Source organism: Nylanderia fulva, unplaced genomic scaffold, assembly GCF_048542155.1.
Source record: "Nylanderia fulva isolate GAGA-0341 unplaced genomic scaffold, ASM4854215v1 Scaffold33, whole genome shotgun sequence".
Taxonomy (NCBI): domain Eukaryota; kingdom Metazoa; phylum Arthropoda; class Insecta; order Hymenoptera; family Formicidae; genus Nylanderia; species Nylanderia fulva.
Genome location: NW_028190400.1, coordinates 1,479,829 through 1,497,685, shown reverse-complemented (window position 1 = coordinate 1,497,685; position 17,857 = coordinate 1,479,829). Strand labels below are relative to the sequence as shown.

Sequence of the window (17,857 nt, the reverse complement as noted above, 5' to 3'; positions counted from 1 at the left end):
TTGCAATAAATAATGAGTAATAATTATACGCTACAATATATATATATATATATATATATATATTTAATGCGATATAATTATACCATTATAATTTTCATAATATCCCGCACTGAAAGACTTATCTATTCAATACAGCAATTGATGATAAGTACAGATCTAGATAATGACATCAACATTTAAATGGGCAATGGATACACATAATGTGCCACAATATTATTAGCAATATTAAAGACTGAAATTACACAAGCAATTAATATCGGTATTAAATACAACGCTGGTGTTAGCTCGAGTGATAATCATTTTTAGCTAATGGCAACAATTAGCGCGTTAAATACGGACATACATGTGCATTAATAATCCCTGGTATAAATTGCAGATTGCAATTGCAAAACAATTTACACAAGAAGATAAATTAAAATTAACAAAAAAATTGATTAAACCGTTCAAATATATATAATAAAATATATTTAACAATAAAAAAATATAATAAAATGCTGGGAATAAGTGCAGTAAATTTTATTAGCTTGTTGCACAAATATGTCATTTGCAAATATTAATAATATTATATAATTTAACATTATGCACATTTTTTATTATATATAATTATAGACTACTCTTACTTTTTTATGAGGAATGTTCATTTCAAATGTCGGACAAGTCGATCGATCAGTCGGGACAGTCCAGTCGAGTAGTTAAAATGAATATCATTCGTCTGTAGAAAATTCCTCATCGCTTCGCTCGAATATTAATTCGATCGTCGAACCAGATAATCACCTGATTAAATCGTGGAATGCGATGGAAAAAAGACAATGATGAGATCGGGCTATTATTCCCAGTAAATTATGCATCCGGTCCGTTTAATGGATCGGTGCTTTAGAAAATAATTTCTCGATACCATTCAATAAGAGAGAGAGAGAGAGAGAGAGAGAGAGAGAGAGAGAGAGAGAGAGATTGATGCATATGTATCAGTTCTTAAAAATAAAAATACATAGTCAACGTACATAGCAAATTCTTTTTCTACTATGTATACATGATCTTTAATTTTTTTATTATTTTATTCGTATTTTTAAATATTATAGTTTCTTAATAAATCTGATATACTATACTCACAAATTTATTTTTATTCTCTCGCAATCGGATATTTTTGTCGAAAAACTTTAAAACTTTACATATATTCGAAAATAAAACAACGAGCGTTACTAATAATTGTTATAGGAATTGCATTTATCATTTTACTTTATTTCATGTGCGCATAGCGTACATTTTTATATTCCGATAGGTTCCAAGTTAATAGTTTTAGCTGAACGTTAGAATATTAATTACGAACGAAGCAAAACAATCAACTGCACAAGTTACACTATTGCTCGGTATATCGCACGAAAATTCTGCAACACACCAATTTCTGCATGAGAGTTATTCCAGCGCGCAATTCGCAAAATTTATTGGGCGGCGCATTGTTATAACGCGGTAGAGAGAATAAATTGCTCGGCGGGTAGTCGAAAACAAGTGATGGAGTAACGAACGGCAAGTACCAATTTCGCCCTTTTCCCTCTCTCTCTCTCTCTCTCTCCTGGATTTTTTTTTTTTTTTTTTTTACTATTCGCTGTTTGACTAACGATATATACACGCCACAAAACACGCAAGCATTTCGACGCGATCATAGCCGCGATCTCGCTCTACATACAATTCTTTTTCGCTTGTACGTTCACGCCAGACTGTTGAGCAACAATGAACTGGACAAGATCAAAGGCGACGGCCTCTTCGAGAAGCTGCCAGAGTTGCAGCATTTGGACCTCAGGAAAAATAAAATCTCTCGCATCGAGGCGTCCGCCTTTCAAGGAGCTCACAATCTCACCGACCTGTAAGTCAACCCGAATTTACGCCGCTTCCATTTAAGAAGCCAGCTTCTTCACGATGTCGTCGCGTCGTCGTTGTCTTTCCGGAAAACTTCGCTTTTGCCAGGACAATAGAAGTCGTTTTAGAAGTACCGTTGTGTAACGCCAGAATTGTTTTCTTTGCGCGGCTTTCTTAGTCGATATTTTCAACTTTAGAGAATCTTCCGGGGAATTTTCGAAGGCTACAATGGCCCTGAGAAAATTATTAAAACAATGCCGACGGTTTTCCATTAAAGACTTGAGTGACATCTTGAATATCTATTTAATGGTTTGTGAAATTTTATTCGCAAATATAATTTGTATCTGCATACTGATTACCAGAAATATTACAATGTCACAACTACTTTTATTAAGAAGTAATCTATTAATATAGTATATACTAATTAATATAATATATTAATTAATTTAATAATATATAAACATTGTTTTAATAATTTTTATATATTGTAAAAAGTAAATAATATACGAGCATTTTAAAACTGTAACTACTATATTAGCTTTTCTTGTCATCTATAATATTTTGTACAATGCATAATTCAGATGGCAAGGATTATAAATCCATATAATTAATAACTATATATTTTTAAAGCATTTTGAACATTATTTCGGAATCATTTTACGTTTTGTCTATTCTGGGTTAAAGAATGTGTTTTAATAAAAGTTATACGTACATCACGGTGCCAGCTTCAAAACGTTTCGCGTACTTTTATGTCTTTCGTGTTCGTATGCGTTGAATGATATTTATCGACTCGTAAAAATAACGGCAAATTGTAACGTGGTAAAATTCAATTCTCAATCTTTTTTCATTTTGTCGTATGCCTCGTTTCGCAAAGTGACAAAGCTTTCTTTTCGCAGACTTTTATCCGAGAATAGGTTACGAGAAGTACACAACAAGATGTTTTCCGGTCTAACGAATCTTAAAACGCTGTAAGTACCCTCATTGATACAACATATCGTCTTCGTTTATAAAACGATATCGCACAATATAAACGCTGATTCATATAATTAATTCTCTGTGTAGGAATCTCGTCGGTAATTCCATTACGTGTGTTATGCCAGGATCGTTCGATGAAATGCCGCATTTACGATCTATGTAAGTAAACATTTATCGGTTGTAAAATCATGTAAAAATATAAATTCCACTTATTTCTTATTTTCTGTATCATTTAATATATTTTTCGGTATTTGCAGCAACATGCAAAGTAATCCGCTATCATGCAACTGCTATCTCGCGTGGTTTGCTGGATGGCTGAGGAAACGAAATATAGATGGAATCAGTGGCCATTGTCATGATCCGCCGCGATTAAAGGACGCCATCATAAAAGACATTCCTCATCATGAGTTTAAATGCACCAGTACGTAACACCTTCAATATATAATCCAATTAATCGCATTTAAATATTGCGCAACTATAGATAGATACATTTACCTTCGTGTAATTTGTATTATCGTATTTTATATCGCATTCAATGGTCGATCAGATCGCTATAAATTTGAAATAGAGAACAAATATGATACTATATGCCGTAAAATATTCAATCGAACGTAGTTTTGCATGCAAACTGATTCGAACACGTACAAAATCGATATCAATCTACATATTAATTAAATCTATACGAATTTGTTTGTACGTTCGATTTACATGTCATCCGGATGGCGACCGTGAAGAAATTTCAGAAATAAGCCAGTCACTTTCACTAGAGCGTCTTTATTCGTTTCCATAAAATAATATTCGCGATCTGAATTGCAAATCCTCGTTAACGATCCACCAACCGTTTTACACCCATCAGACGACAGCGTGGGTTGCCTAGGCGACGATTACTGCCCGCCTCAATGTAATTGCGCGGGTTCGGTGGTGAGATGTTCGAGGTCTCAGCTTACAGAGATTCCGCGCGGGATTCCGCCGGAAACCACCGAGCTGTATTTGGACGTGAACGACATCAAGACGATCCAGCCGGAGAGGCTGAACCACCTGAGGATTCTCACCAGACTGTAAATAACACACGCGTGTACCATCCGTATATCTTTCGAGCGGCTTTCGCCATGTTTTAACGTCCGCTTCGTTTTCAGGGATCTGAGCAACAACCAGATTGGAATGCTGTCCAACGATACCTTTAGGAATCTTACGAAGCTGTCGCACCTGTAAGTCGAATATTTATTCCGCCGAGAGTTTTCTCGTAAAAAAACCCTGGCAAAACGATTTATGTAATGTATGACGCGTGAATCTCTTTTGCAGAATCATCAGTTACAATAAATTGCAATGCGTGCAGCGAAATGCTCTCGCGGGATTGAAAAATCTGCGCATAATGTGAGTCACATTTACGAACATTACTCGGCTAAAGTTTTTATCATACCTTTTTATTGTCGTCGCGAAACGATTTATGCACATACTTTTATGCACCCGTTCGTAGTTATTGATATTTTGTAGTACTAAACGGAGACCATTTAATAAGCGTTCTCTATTAACGGAGCAGAAATAAAATTTAACATTACTATATAATTGCGTTAAAATGCGAATAAAATTTTACATTAAACTTTTAATTCGATTCATAGTTGTAGCACAATGGAGCCATTAATCCTAATAAAGTAAAATTCCATAATGTTAATCATAAAAGTCATAAATTGTTAATCGATATCTGAGTCTTTTTATCCGAAGAAAATAAAATAAAAAAAAATTTAATGCCATTATGTCTCGATAGCGCGAAAAATGCACAATAATCTCGTTTTCAGTTCACTGCACGGCAACGACATATCGGTCATCCCAGAGGGAGCGTTCGAGGACCTCAAGTCTATAACGCATCTGTAAGTATCGTTCCGTTTTGTAACCACACACACTCGATTTTCGGCACTAGCAATTTATCGATGACAATATTTACAGCGCTCTAGGGTCCAACCCGCTTTACTGCGACTGCAGCATGCGGTGGTTGGCCGAATGGGTGAAGAAAGATTACGTGGAACCTGGCATAGCCAGGTGCATGGAACCGCCTGCAATGAGAGACAAATTGCTTTTGACGACACCGGCTACTGCCTTTCAATGCAAAAGTAAATATTTTATAAGCGTATATCTCGATTGCGGGCAAAATGGCCAAGAGACTCCACTTGCCGTCAAATTAATTAGTTACTACTCGCGAATAATACGGCAATTACGCCTGCATAATTTGTTAATACAAATAATATAAAAACGAACAATCATTTATGCCATATTTACAACGTTTTACTTAAGTGTGCTTTAACATTTATTAATATCGTTTAATAAAATATTCACCACTTAAAGCAGAAATGCAGATTGTTATCCTGCTTAGTAAGCTTCGTTGTAAAACGATCCATTGAATATCGATTTTCCATTAGATTTAAATAGCTTTTCATTCTATTTAATGACTATTTATTTCAACAGTAAATCGGTACACAGAATCCGTAAAAGAGGCAAGTGGGAAACCTTCTCAATCCTTGGCCATTATTGATCCGCGATCGCGTACTAATTGTCGCACGTGACGGTGTTTTTGATTTTTCGTAGTATAACGCGACGCAGTCTGTTTAGTTCGTGGTTTTTTGGCCCAACATCACGGTAGGGTACTAAAATTGCTCATTAATCGTAGACCTTTCTTCCGCGCAGCCAAGCAACAGCCAGCCGAAGTCTTGGCCAAGTGCGACCTGTGTTACACCTCGCCATGCGAAAATGGAGGATTTTGCGAGGCGCTTCCGGACCGGCAGTTCCGTTGCAAGTGCACGCCAGGATATCACGGGGACCGGTGTCAGCATAAAATTGACGCGTGCTATGGAAATCCTTGCAGGAACTCCGGAACTTGCAAAGTACTGGAGGAAGGAAGATTCAGGTACTTAGCAAACGCGACAGTCGGAGTCTTGATCAAAGTAGTGGCTCGTCGGGCTGACTTTAGAGTTGTTCGTTCAGTGGTACCCGTAGACAGCGTTTGCTATATTGTATCGTATTCCAGACGAAACTTCCTTCGAGATCCTCTTGCGTGAATGCCCTACAGCTGTTTCTCCTCTCTCGCGTTAGCGCCTCTTGTCCTTACGAAATTACGTAGAATTTTCACTATATATATCGTGTAAATTATAGTCAAACGCATAATTAAGCAAGATATTGATGACATCTAAATTTTATTATTAGTTTGATTATTGTCTTCAAAAAAGAATCATAATCAAATAAATAATAATAATAATAATAATATTGCAAAATAGATATATCGTATAAAAAGATATATATATAATATATAAATATTAATTTATTTGTTTAAGACAATAATTAAGAAAATAATTAAGAAAGAATCTAAACATTAACAAACATAGAATGATATTGAAAATAATGTAGATTGATATAATCATACAATTATTTAATCGTACATTGTATAAAAAAACATCGATGTCATCACATAATATGATCGTAGATATTACATCAGTAGAGCCTGCACGTTATCAATATCATTTCGCGTATCAAATAGTTCTTTGAAATTACTGTAAATAGTTCGTCTAGACATCAAAGTAGACTTAAACATGCACGATAAAAAATGCTTGTATAGATGAATAGAGAACTGTATATTGAAGTTTGAGTTTTATTTCAATTCGATAAAACGTATATCGTGAAAACGCAATAAAAGATCGTCTTGTGTTGTCGCTATGCTATTTTGACAATTTCGGCGTGCCGTGTTGCTTAAAGTGGCGCCTGAAGTAGAATCCGATCGAAGCGTTCGTCAAATTCTAGCTTTCACAACACGCGTAATAAACGGGACCCTCTGCACGTGAGCCCCGAGGAGTGACGACTACCGGCTATAAACTGCCGACGGTGCTGTCAATAACTTGTTCATAATAAAGCGGCTATTGTAATTATCAAAAAATCAAAGTATCAAATTTATGCGCCTGCTATTTTTAGTGTGCATTCATCAGATCAACAAATGTGTCGTGTAAAATTCACATATTTCTGATAAAAAGAATAATTTATCTCAAATTTTTTGAACAAGTTTATCCCTTCATTATTATTATTATTATTGTTTGCAATACTAATAAAGATAATAATAATGTAGTTCACAGACAACATTTGCAGTAATTATTTACAGTTAGCTATTAATAATTAATTGTAATAATTATTTATTTGCTTATTCCTATTAAATATAAAATTTAAATTAAATATAAAAATCAATTCTAATAATCTAATAATGAAACTAAAAATGTAGGTTAATTTTCTTTTTCTCGAAGCTCAAAGTATTATCAAATTTTCGAGTTTTTTTTTTATTTTTATACTATCCCACAATATGAACATTTCATTTAACGCGCTGGAAGCGCGCAGAAAAGAAAAGAGAGATGCGCAAATGTATCGGCAGTTTATCGCCCGCGGTATAAAATACGTTTGGCGGATCCACCGCGATCGCATGTCGGGCTCAATGTCTCGATTGACGTTCAGTCGGTGTGTGACAGTTGCGACTGCGCCCCCGGGTACAAGGGACTTCGATGCGAGAGCAATGTCGACGACTGTGCCAACAACAGGTGCGCTAATAACGCGACCTGCGTCGACCTCGTACAAGCCTATCGATGCGACTGCACCCCAGGATTCATGGGAGAATACTGCGAGGAGAAGATACCCTTTTGCACAAAGGGGCACGACCCCTGTGAGAACGGAGGCCGATGCGTCGATCACAAGACCCACTACAGCTGCGAATGCCCGATCGGCTTCACCGGCCTTAATTGTTCCACAAACCTGGATGATTGTGTCGATCATATGTGCCAGGTACGTGCGTGATAACTTTCAGTATAATCATAATATCGATTGCCGGATTTAATTCCTTCGCGCATTGTGTCAATTTGATGTCATTTCCTAGTCTTTCCATGCAACGAAGCTATTATACGTAACGAACGTACAACGCGGAATTTGTTGGAATAATATATCGATTATTGGATTGTTATATATTCTACCTTATTCGAGTTTTTAGATTAGTAAGCAAAAGTACGTAATATTTTGCATGTTGTCAGTCATAAACTCCTCTAACAATAAGATAACATGAAAAGATGAAAATCGATAAAATAAATGTTACATTAAACTAGATGTGCTTCTACTAATGATTGTCACAAAATTGAATAATTCTCATTTTTCAACCATATTTTTCTACGTTCCTTCTTCCTTTTTCTGTAAATGTCGCAGTATCAAACGCGATATTATTGTATATAAACATTTTTAGATTTTATAACAAATTTTGTAGAGCATTTTGCATAACATGTTTTATAATATTTTCTTAATTTACAATATGTAATTAAAATTTTAAGCATTTATAAATACATGACACCTATAATATTATTATTCAGTGTAAAATTCATTAAAATAAGTAATTATACTATTACTGTAGAAATTATACTATTACTGTACAAATCGCGTGCACGACTACGTTTATCTACATGAAGTCGATGATATCTGTTTCATTTACAGTATATTGTACAAATTTATTTTCTCATATCTAACAGTCGCGACAATCGCAATTAATTTCTCGTTGTCGCGCTATCAGTTCTTTTTTTTACGTTTGCAGCAGTTGTACTATAGCATTCTTCATTATTTTATAATATTTTAATTATTTGATATTCTATTTTATAATTCTTAATTTTTTTAAATTGATTATATATTTATACGGCAGATGTTTAATATATGTATACCGACATATTATTCTTTAGATTGCATTTTGAAACGTATTTCTTGGATGAATCACTTAATGTAGTATCAATTTAATTCACCACCAGTATCAATATGAAAAGTCAAACAGCGACATAACTTGACTTTCATGAGAACCGAACTTTTATTTGACTATCGACTCTTAAATAGAATTTCAGCCGAACAGATATGATCTTCCGACAGAAAGAAACTTTACAAGATCCACGACCTAGAAGCAAAGTTGGCGCATAAAATTTTACGCGAAACTTCTTCTTCGCAGTGTTATAATATTGGCCAAATTTCATTCCGAGTGTTTGCGTGGTTTTGGAGTAGCGGAAACTCGTATAGAGTTTTCGGCTTTGTGGTGCTAGCTCTAAAGCCACGATAGTATATCACGTTTCAAGCTTCCTAAGCTTTCATGAATGGCGCGAAATTGATCTACAGAGGCACTTCCATTAAATCTTCTATTTGCGCATATTGAGCGTATATCCTGCATATATATAGTAATTAAAATATAGTTTATTGAGTTAATATAAATACGATATACTATTTAAATATCGGTTAATTGCAAAGTCTATTACATTAACTTTTTAATTATGTTAATTTTTGTAATCATTGTGATTGTCGCGCTTATAAATCTTCATATAACATTAAGTAACATCATTCCGAATTGCTTCCATTGGTTCAACCGGGATTCAACCATTGATAAGATTAGCACGTGTAACTCATAGGGGGGATATAGTTGCACATATGTGACTTAAGCCGGAATACATGGCCTTTAGTTTGAGACTCTAGACCAGGCATGTGAAACTGGCGGTCTGCTCGATGATTTGTAACCCTCTGCTAGTAGTTAGCTGCATCCACACAGTTTGTGCGCGCGTTCCTATCTTATCCGCAAAGTTACTAGCAGACATTAATTAAATAGCTACATTAGAAACGCATCGATATTACAGTTATTATTTCTATTTATTTTCTCTTTCGTAATGTCTTATCTCAAATATATTAATTTCAAGAAATTTTCTACATATTAATCTATTCATAATTGAATAACAAAGCAAAATCTATGAATAATATTGTATATCTAAATATTTTTTTTTAATTTATGATATTAATATTTTATCAAAAACCAAAGACTCTTAAAGCGTAATATTGAAAATAACGAAAAAATGCTAATGTCAAATGTTCGAATAATAGAATGTTATAATAAATATGTTAAAGTTCAAGCCCTTGATTCCCTTCTCTATCTCTCTCTCTCTCTCTCTTCCTCTCCTCAGCTTTTTAAACTTTAAATTTTTTATTAGCAGATTTTTATCTTTGCAAACTATTATACTATAAATTATTTATTTTCACAGAACGGTGCTACTTGCATTGACGGCATAAATAATTATGAATGTAAGTGCGCGGCGGAGTATACAGGGAGATACTGCGAGGCTGCACCTTCGACAGCCATGCTGTATCCACAGACCAGTCCGTGTGCCCACCACGACTGTCAACACGGTGCCTGCTTCCAGCCCGCTCCTGCCTCTGCCGCGGACTATCTCTGCCAGTGCCATCCCGGCTATACCGGTAAGTTTAAAAAAAAAGAAAAGTTTATCTCTCGATATTTGGATGCCATGATCATATGTCATTTTAAAATAATATATTATATATTGATTTTAAATACTTTAATTTTTTTAAAGAGAGCAAGTTCACATAAAAAATCACTTTCTTATCTGTTCTGTGCATATATGTATATAATGTAGATGTTTTCTTTTTATAAATAACTTCAATGAATAATATTTGATAAATATTTTCGTCAAAATTCAGAATGCAATTAAATCTTGTCATAATTTCAAGAATAAAGAATTTTCTATAATATTATCCCTTGCGTGCATTATGCGTGGCATTTCGAGACAAACTGTGTGACATGCGAGACCACCTATCATTTCAGGAAAACGATGCGAGTACCTGACGAGTCTGAGCTTCGTGGACAATAGCTCGCTGGTCGAGCTGGAACCGCTACGCACGAGGCCCGAGGCGAACGTGACCATCATATTCACGACCACGCAGGAAAACGGGGTTCTTCTCTATGACGGGCAAAGCGACGGGCACATCGCTGTCGAGCTCTTTAATGGGCGGGTCAGGGTTTCGTACGACGTGGGTAATTATCCTACCTCGACGATGTACAGTTACGAGATGGTGGCCGATGGCAAGCCTCACATGGCGGAGCTGCTGGCGATCAAGAAAAATTTTACAATGAGGGTCGATCGGGGCCCCGCCAGAAGCATCATCAACGAGGGTCCGAAGGAATATCTAAAGCTTGTCACGCCAATGTTCATCGGTGGCGTAGCGCCGGAAGTTGCTAAAGTCGCATTTACCGAGTTTCACTTAAGGAACATTACGAGCTTCCAAGGTAAATTTCTGCATTATTCTTATAAATTTAATAAATTATTATAACAAGATTTAAGAGATTATAATAATATTAATATTAATAATATTATAATAATATTAAATAAAGATGTACCGCGTTATTATGAAAATAATTTTTTAAATAAGATTAAATAAGTTATTTCGCGAATAATCAATTTTTTATCGCATAATTATCATAATTATTTTAAATTAAATTTACTTAATAATTATAAAAAAACTGTTATAATAATGTTGTAACGAAACTATTGAGTTGGGAATTTCGAAGATTTCACGGTTGATTTGTGTTCTCTACTACTGCTAGTTCCAACACCAATATCCTGCGGTTCCTCGGGGAAACGATAGTTGTCGCAAACTCGGAATATCAGCCACAAATTTGCAACTTGTGGAGATCTCATTTAATATTCGGTTATATTTTTGATGTCCCTCGGCGCAATACTGATTTACTATGTTTGCATATAGTGTAGGAAATAATATGTAGCACAGCATGCATATCCGAGAGGAATTAGATTTGAAAAGTTTTGTAACAATATGACATGTAGAATTCGTAATTACACATGGAATGCATATAGCAAAATTTATATTATAATTGTAGTTAAACTTCTTTTTTATTATTATAAAATAATGATGTTACTAATGAGAGATAATGGTATTATGAGAGAAAGTATGTCATCAACATCAATCGCGCTGATCTCATTCGTGTGACGTAGCCTTTTCTATTCCAAATATTTACTTGGATGCGTGAAGTACGTGTTCACTTATTATCATATCCAATTGCATCGTATAATATTCGGTATACGCATTCCTATACCGCCACTCTTTATATAGGATAAAGCAAAAGTTTCTCCCTCGCCAGATCCATTAAAAGTTTTCTTGCTTTATCTCAGGCTGCATCTCCGAGATGTGGATCAATCATAAGTTGGTAGACTTCAGCAACGCCGCAAAGATGCATCGCGTTACTCCCGGATGTGCTGCTAGCGAGGAAGAGGCCGACGAGGCGAGAGATATTGTTGCAGCTGAGGAAATTAACAATAGCGGTAGTAATGAGGAATCCATCCCGCAAGAGCATATACCTCGCAAACATCCTGGTATTTCTGGTATGTTAAGCATGCAATTATTAATTACAACTTTAAAAACTGAGACACTTGAATTTTCAAAATTCCGAAGTTACAAATACAATATTTCTTTTACAAAGCAACTTATAAAGTACGTAGGGGATCACGTATTTAAAAAAAGTTTTATCTATTTTATAATTGACATTATATAAGCATTGTAATTAATATATGTTTAATATTTGTTACCGTCATGATGTGTTGCATTTATAAAGTATATTGAATCGATCATATGTAACAAAAGCAATTATATTTTAAATAGAATTAAAATAAAAAATTAATAAATTGTAATTGGACATATTGTTTAAATTATCACATGGCATTTTAAGAAAATTTAAGAAAATTTTTCAATTATAGATGTCATGAAGTCGATTGGATTGGTGCCTTCGCATGCATGTATCGGACACGAGTGCAGAAAAGGATCTCAATGCATATCATCAGTATTCGACAACACTTATTCTTGCCGGTGTCAAACTGGCTGGCAAGGACGATACTGCGAGAAAGGTATATATGATTTCTTCTAACTTTAACTTTATGAATATAAAAAAATGTAAGATATATATATATATATATATTTATAAAAAAATAATGCAAAATATAAATTATTTTTATGAGATACTTTTTCTTATTATTAATAGAGAATATAATCATATGTGTATGTTTAATTCATAATATCATCCATCACTTTCGATAAAAATAATTGACACTGTTGTCGCAGCACCAACCTGTCGCAAGGAGCATACAAGGGAGTACTATAGCGAGAATGGATGTCGGAGTCGACGACCCGTGAAGCTTGCTAAATGTTGGGGAAGTTGCGGCAATTCCTGCTGTTTACCGCGGAAGACTAAGCGGCGCAAGGTACATAGGATATTCATATATCGATTGGAACTCGCGCGAACGATACGGTTTCCCGCAAAACACGCCACACAATGCATTGATTCTATTATATATATAGATATACCTATTATATATTATATATTTCAATTGTCTGGGGATCTCTCTGTATAACATCAAATCTCGGAGTAAATTAATGTTGCGTCAAATTTACATGTTATGAGATCTCTACTATTCTATTATACAATCGACAATAGACAACGTCGATGAATATTGAAGCCCATATCGCCCTTGTTCTTGTTAATTGGCGTCAAATTCCGCGAGGACGGGTCGGGCGGAGCGAAGTAGACCATCGCGTCTTCCAAAATGATCGATCGCGCAATGAACCAGCCGAAGCAACCGCGCCAATTACCGCAATTATGTTCATCAAGCTGGCCGCCGTTATTAGCCAGTAACAGTAGGACGGATCGTCATTATAAACAATTACGCATTAATTTCAGGTACGATTAATTTGCACGGACGGCATGCGGTACACCAAGGACATTGACCTGGTGCGTAAATGCACATGTAGCCGCAAATGTTACTAGCCAGTCGACGCATCGCGGCCCAAGTCTCGTCGACGCGCGTCGAGACGTGAAACGAGACCGAGAAGAAACCCCCGGATCCATAGCAGCACCCCCGTTTCTCGCGCTTCCATGCGGAAGATGACGAAAGGAGCGGCAGCGGGACGGCGAGGACCGAGACCACATTACCACGTGTCCTCGACATCCCTATGCGACATCCCTTCGCAAGACGCAAGGGAGTGCGTGACGAAGTGCAGGCCAAAATAAGATGGACACACACATAGCCGGCTCAGTGTGATATGTATTATTAAAGAAAAAAAAAGAATGAGAAAAGAGAAAAAATGAGAGAGAAAGAAAGAGTAAGAAAGCAGAAGCAAGATTATATTGTACGTATATATAGCTACGGACTCTATCGATATCGAAGCAGTTAAACGTATACTAGGTATTATTCGTATATAATGACCCGATATAGGTAATATAAAATGAAGGGTGGACGAAGAGCGTGAGACGCGAGCGCGCGCGCGGACCAACGCGTGTCCGCAACATTTGCGATCGCGGACCGCGCACGCGGGCGCTTGCGTGTTCGTAACATCGTACGTACGAGTGCGTGCGATTACGTCGTTGATTTAGCGCGGAATGGACCTAACTGGTAATAGGGGATTCGCGGTTACATGTAAACAGGCTTCCGTAATCTTCTTATAGGATCTATATACGCACCGCATTTTGTTTAATACATTTCCCGATGGCGATTATAATTTCCTTGTTAGTAATATATTAATCGGCATATTTTTGTTCAAAAGTTATTAAAAAGTAGATTAACTTTCTGTTATTAAATTTATTATCTTTCATTGCAATGGGAATTTGCGAAATATCTGAAAAAAAAGCAATTAATATTTGATGCGTTTATTTGAAATTCGTGAAAGACACACATCAATCTGTTGAGTAATCACCGCTCTCTCTATTTTAATTAAATTATAGTTATATATTTTTTTTTTTAATAAACTTGAATTTTTATATGAAAATATTACAATAATGAAAATTATTGACAATCGTAATTTCTTGGACAAGTTTTCTAAGTGTTTGCGAAGTCTAGATCCCACGTTAGGTCTATCTTCCTTTCAGCGAATTTTTACTAAACGCGAATCTTCGATCGTATAGCTATTTCTACCCACTGAGCAATGGTCTTTGAATTTTTGCAAAATACGATCTACAAATACGTGAAAAATAGCGAAAGGAAGAGAGAGAGAGAGAGAGAGAGAAATGTTTGTGAGAATGATGCGAATGATTGCAATACGCTGTTGCTACAAATTGTTTGATTTGACGATCGAAACATTTCGCTTGTACAATATACATGCGAATATAACATCGTCATAATAGCCAATAAATCTAAACGAAGCAAAGGCAAATAATGGCGCAAACGGCAGTGTGTTTCTTGCCTTTTTCACGAGTTTAGTTACAGTGCTGCTAATTTAGCGTTCCAGCTATCACTTTAACTGCACAATTCTTAGCTAGCTAATTAGGTCATTTGTAAATCACTCAATAATCAAAAAACAAACAGTTATGCCAATTAAAAGTCATGTAGAATCACAAGTATGTGAATATAAATCACTGGATAAGTGTCTAATTAAATGTAAAATATATTTTAAGCGTGATAAAAAATATTGAATTGAACTCACGCCGTCAACATCTTATCTCACCTCACCGACAGCAGCAGTGGGAATGTAGCTTAATTTGTTGAAAAAGTCAAGAAAACGTGCCGCGAAAAAATCGCCGGAACGGACTGCATCGCGAATTTCGAAGGGCGCGCTTCGAATTTTTCACTTTACGGCCTAATATTACGTTTCGAGGTGCGAGATGCAGTCTGTAAGCTGCATGGAGCAACGGAAGACTCGCATGCGAGCGATTTTCGGATCGATGATTTTGAGCGATGATAGGAAAACGAATTATGGAGAATTTATGGAGCAACCTGCGTATAAACATTTGATCAGCCGATTACGAGACGGATGTAACTAATATAGATTGGTAAATCATCGTTAATTTGAAACGGCGTTTGCCGATACAAAACCACGTAATTATTTTTCTATAAGCGGATTATTTATATCTAAGCTAATTTGCTATTAGTTTAATCAAGAAGCGTAATTCGTTCGTAAGCCTCTATTAATGTATGTCGTATATCACGTACCTATGCTATATCTATTTATACGTATCTATATTCTTCTCCCAATCCCCCAGCCTCTCCTTCCCCGGAAAACTGCATCGCATCTTCCACTGCCAGTATTTATACGTATTTATTCCATTTCTTTCTTTTATTTGATAACATTTATGTATTAAACTATTTTTTTAAACGTACACTTATAGGATGAACGAATATCTCTCGACGTATTTCGCTATCATCTTTCACGATTTCGACGCGATTTTATCATCTAGCGTGCGCCTCGCGAGAAAGTACCAATCGTAGAATTTATATATAGACATAGCTTTCGACCGTTAAACGGTTACACGATTGTAGTATATCTCTTTTCGGATTTCAATGCCATTATACGACTGCCACGCTTGACAACTGCCAATGCCACGTATTTATCTGGCCATATATGAGAAAATGCGACGAAACAGATATCTGTCGACTTAAAGACACACAGGAGACTTCACATATTTTTTTACATTTTTTTACTTAGTTTCACGCTAAAAGGTATATTTATTTTGTAAAATAAAAGTAGAGATGTGTGAATAATAAAAGAATAACAAGTTGTATAATCGTGGATGATGGCATCCATCTGTTGATGGATAATATCGAATATCATTTATCTTCACGTTTTCTTTTTTATATAATGGAAAGGTAGATGTATCATGATCGTACAATATAATATAAAATATAATTTGGTAGTGTTAGTGATCGCATAAGTTCTCTGTGCCGTTGTGTTTACGAATCATTTGGTTATCAAATATTTAGTTAATACTAATCCGGATAAATTTCTGTGAAACACATTTGAAGCTGGCGCCTGTCGGAGAAGAACAGATTTTTGTAAAATGATTCTGTACATTTGGTCCAACGAAATACAAATAAATATATGCAAGCAAACGTACGTTCGTCGTATCAGTAATCCATCGCAACATATAATTTAATCTCTTATACATTTCATATTTAACATTAAAGAAGAGAATATTCTAGAAGTGCGACTAATGAATATTATTACGGACTGTAAATTATGCGAATATATTTTACTCGAAATATATAAAGTGTGTAAATACATACATTCTTTCGTTTATACAAAGAAACCGCGTTATTTATATCAGTTGGATATTAATATCAGATTCAACGTTTAAGCGCGAAATCGTTATTATGATTTTACATTACATTACGGCAAATCCATCGTGACATGTTTATGTTATATAAAATTGTAATGCAGATAAATATGATATATTTATCACAAACTCTCTGCGCACAGTTATGTGTGTACATACACATATATTAGACAATAATAAGAGGGGAAATGCTTGTAATATCGTGTAATATATTTTCATGCTGTGCGCCCCGGAATTCCTGTGTATAACTGTGTATTTGTATATTTATTTGACGAAAATATTTCATGTATATTTCGTGATCGATTGACTGGCGCATGCGACTGACGCATACCATTTGACTTTGATTCTCTTCGTAGGATCTAGCGAACACTTTTACCTTCGAGTTATCAAATCATACGCTTCGAAGGACACACACATACCTCGGCTTTGCCAGACATTAACAATGGGAACGAAATCTTTCACTTTACGCAAGAAAGTCTTTCGAGAAAGCACCACTTTATATCGAAATCGGGTTGTTCACTTCCGTGAATTTTGCGCATCGATTCACTCTATGAAGAATATATAAGTATCAAGACACTTTGTCTTTTGATACTTTGTACCTAACATTCAATGCAAGAATTGAAAAAACTATTTTGTCGCACGTAAATCTGTTACGAGAATTTAATTAATCGTATGCGCATGAATAATCAAAGAGAAACAAATCAGAGATAAGAACAATCTGATCAAGCGGAAAAGATTTGCTGCTAAACTATTTCGGGGAGTAGATAAATTTCCGATTGACATTTAATACCCATAATTTATTGCTAGGAAATTATTTATTCCTGAGAGTCAGTAAAATTATTGTGTAAAAAACATTAAATCAATATCATAAATTAAATAATGTTATATTATTTGAACAATATGCACATTTGGCTAAATGCGACTGTCTGTTTTTATATTTTATGTCAACATTCAGCAAAAAAATATGCATAAACACATAAAATATTATCATATCTCTCAAAACAGCCGCATTTATTAATATTAGATGCATAGTGATAATTCAGATTATGTACGTAATCTTATATACAATCTTGCGATGGATATACCTTATTATAG

General features: G+C 35.2%; 1 protein-coding gene across 1 annotated transcript in view; it reads left to right on the top strand.

Moving 5' to 3' along the window:
• Positions 1-16,542, top strand: part of sli (slit guidance ligand) — a 375,739-nt gene extending 359,197 nt beyond the window's left edge. Inside the window, 17 exon segments of the mRNA XM_085484938.1 lie at positions 1,715-1,861; positions 2,751-2,822; positions 2,917-2,988; positions 3,087-3,250; positions 3,686-3,887; positions 3,966-4,037; positions 4,132-4,203; positions 4,626-4,697; positions 4,774-4,937; positions 5,509-5,728; positions 7,326-7,635; positions 9,897-10,110; positions 10,475-10,936; positions 11,838-12,047; positions 12,420-12,566; positions 12,781-12,920; positions 13,397-16,542. Coding sequence (XP_085341064.1) covers positions 1,715-1,861; positions 2,751-2,822; positions 2,917-2,988; positions 3,087-3,250; positions 3,686-3,887; positions 3,966-4,037; positions 4,132-4,203; positions 4,626-4,697; positions 4,774-4,937; positions 5,509-5,728; positions 7,326-7,635; positions 9,897-10,110; positions 10,475-10,936; positions 11,838-12,047; positions 12,420-12,566; positions 12,781-12,920; positions 13,397-13,483 — 2,827 coding nt within the window. The 3' untranslated portion in view covers positions 13,484-16,542.
• The last annotated feature ends 1,315 nt before the right edge of the window (positions 16,543-17,857 follow it).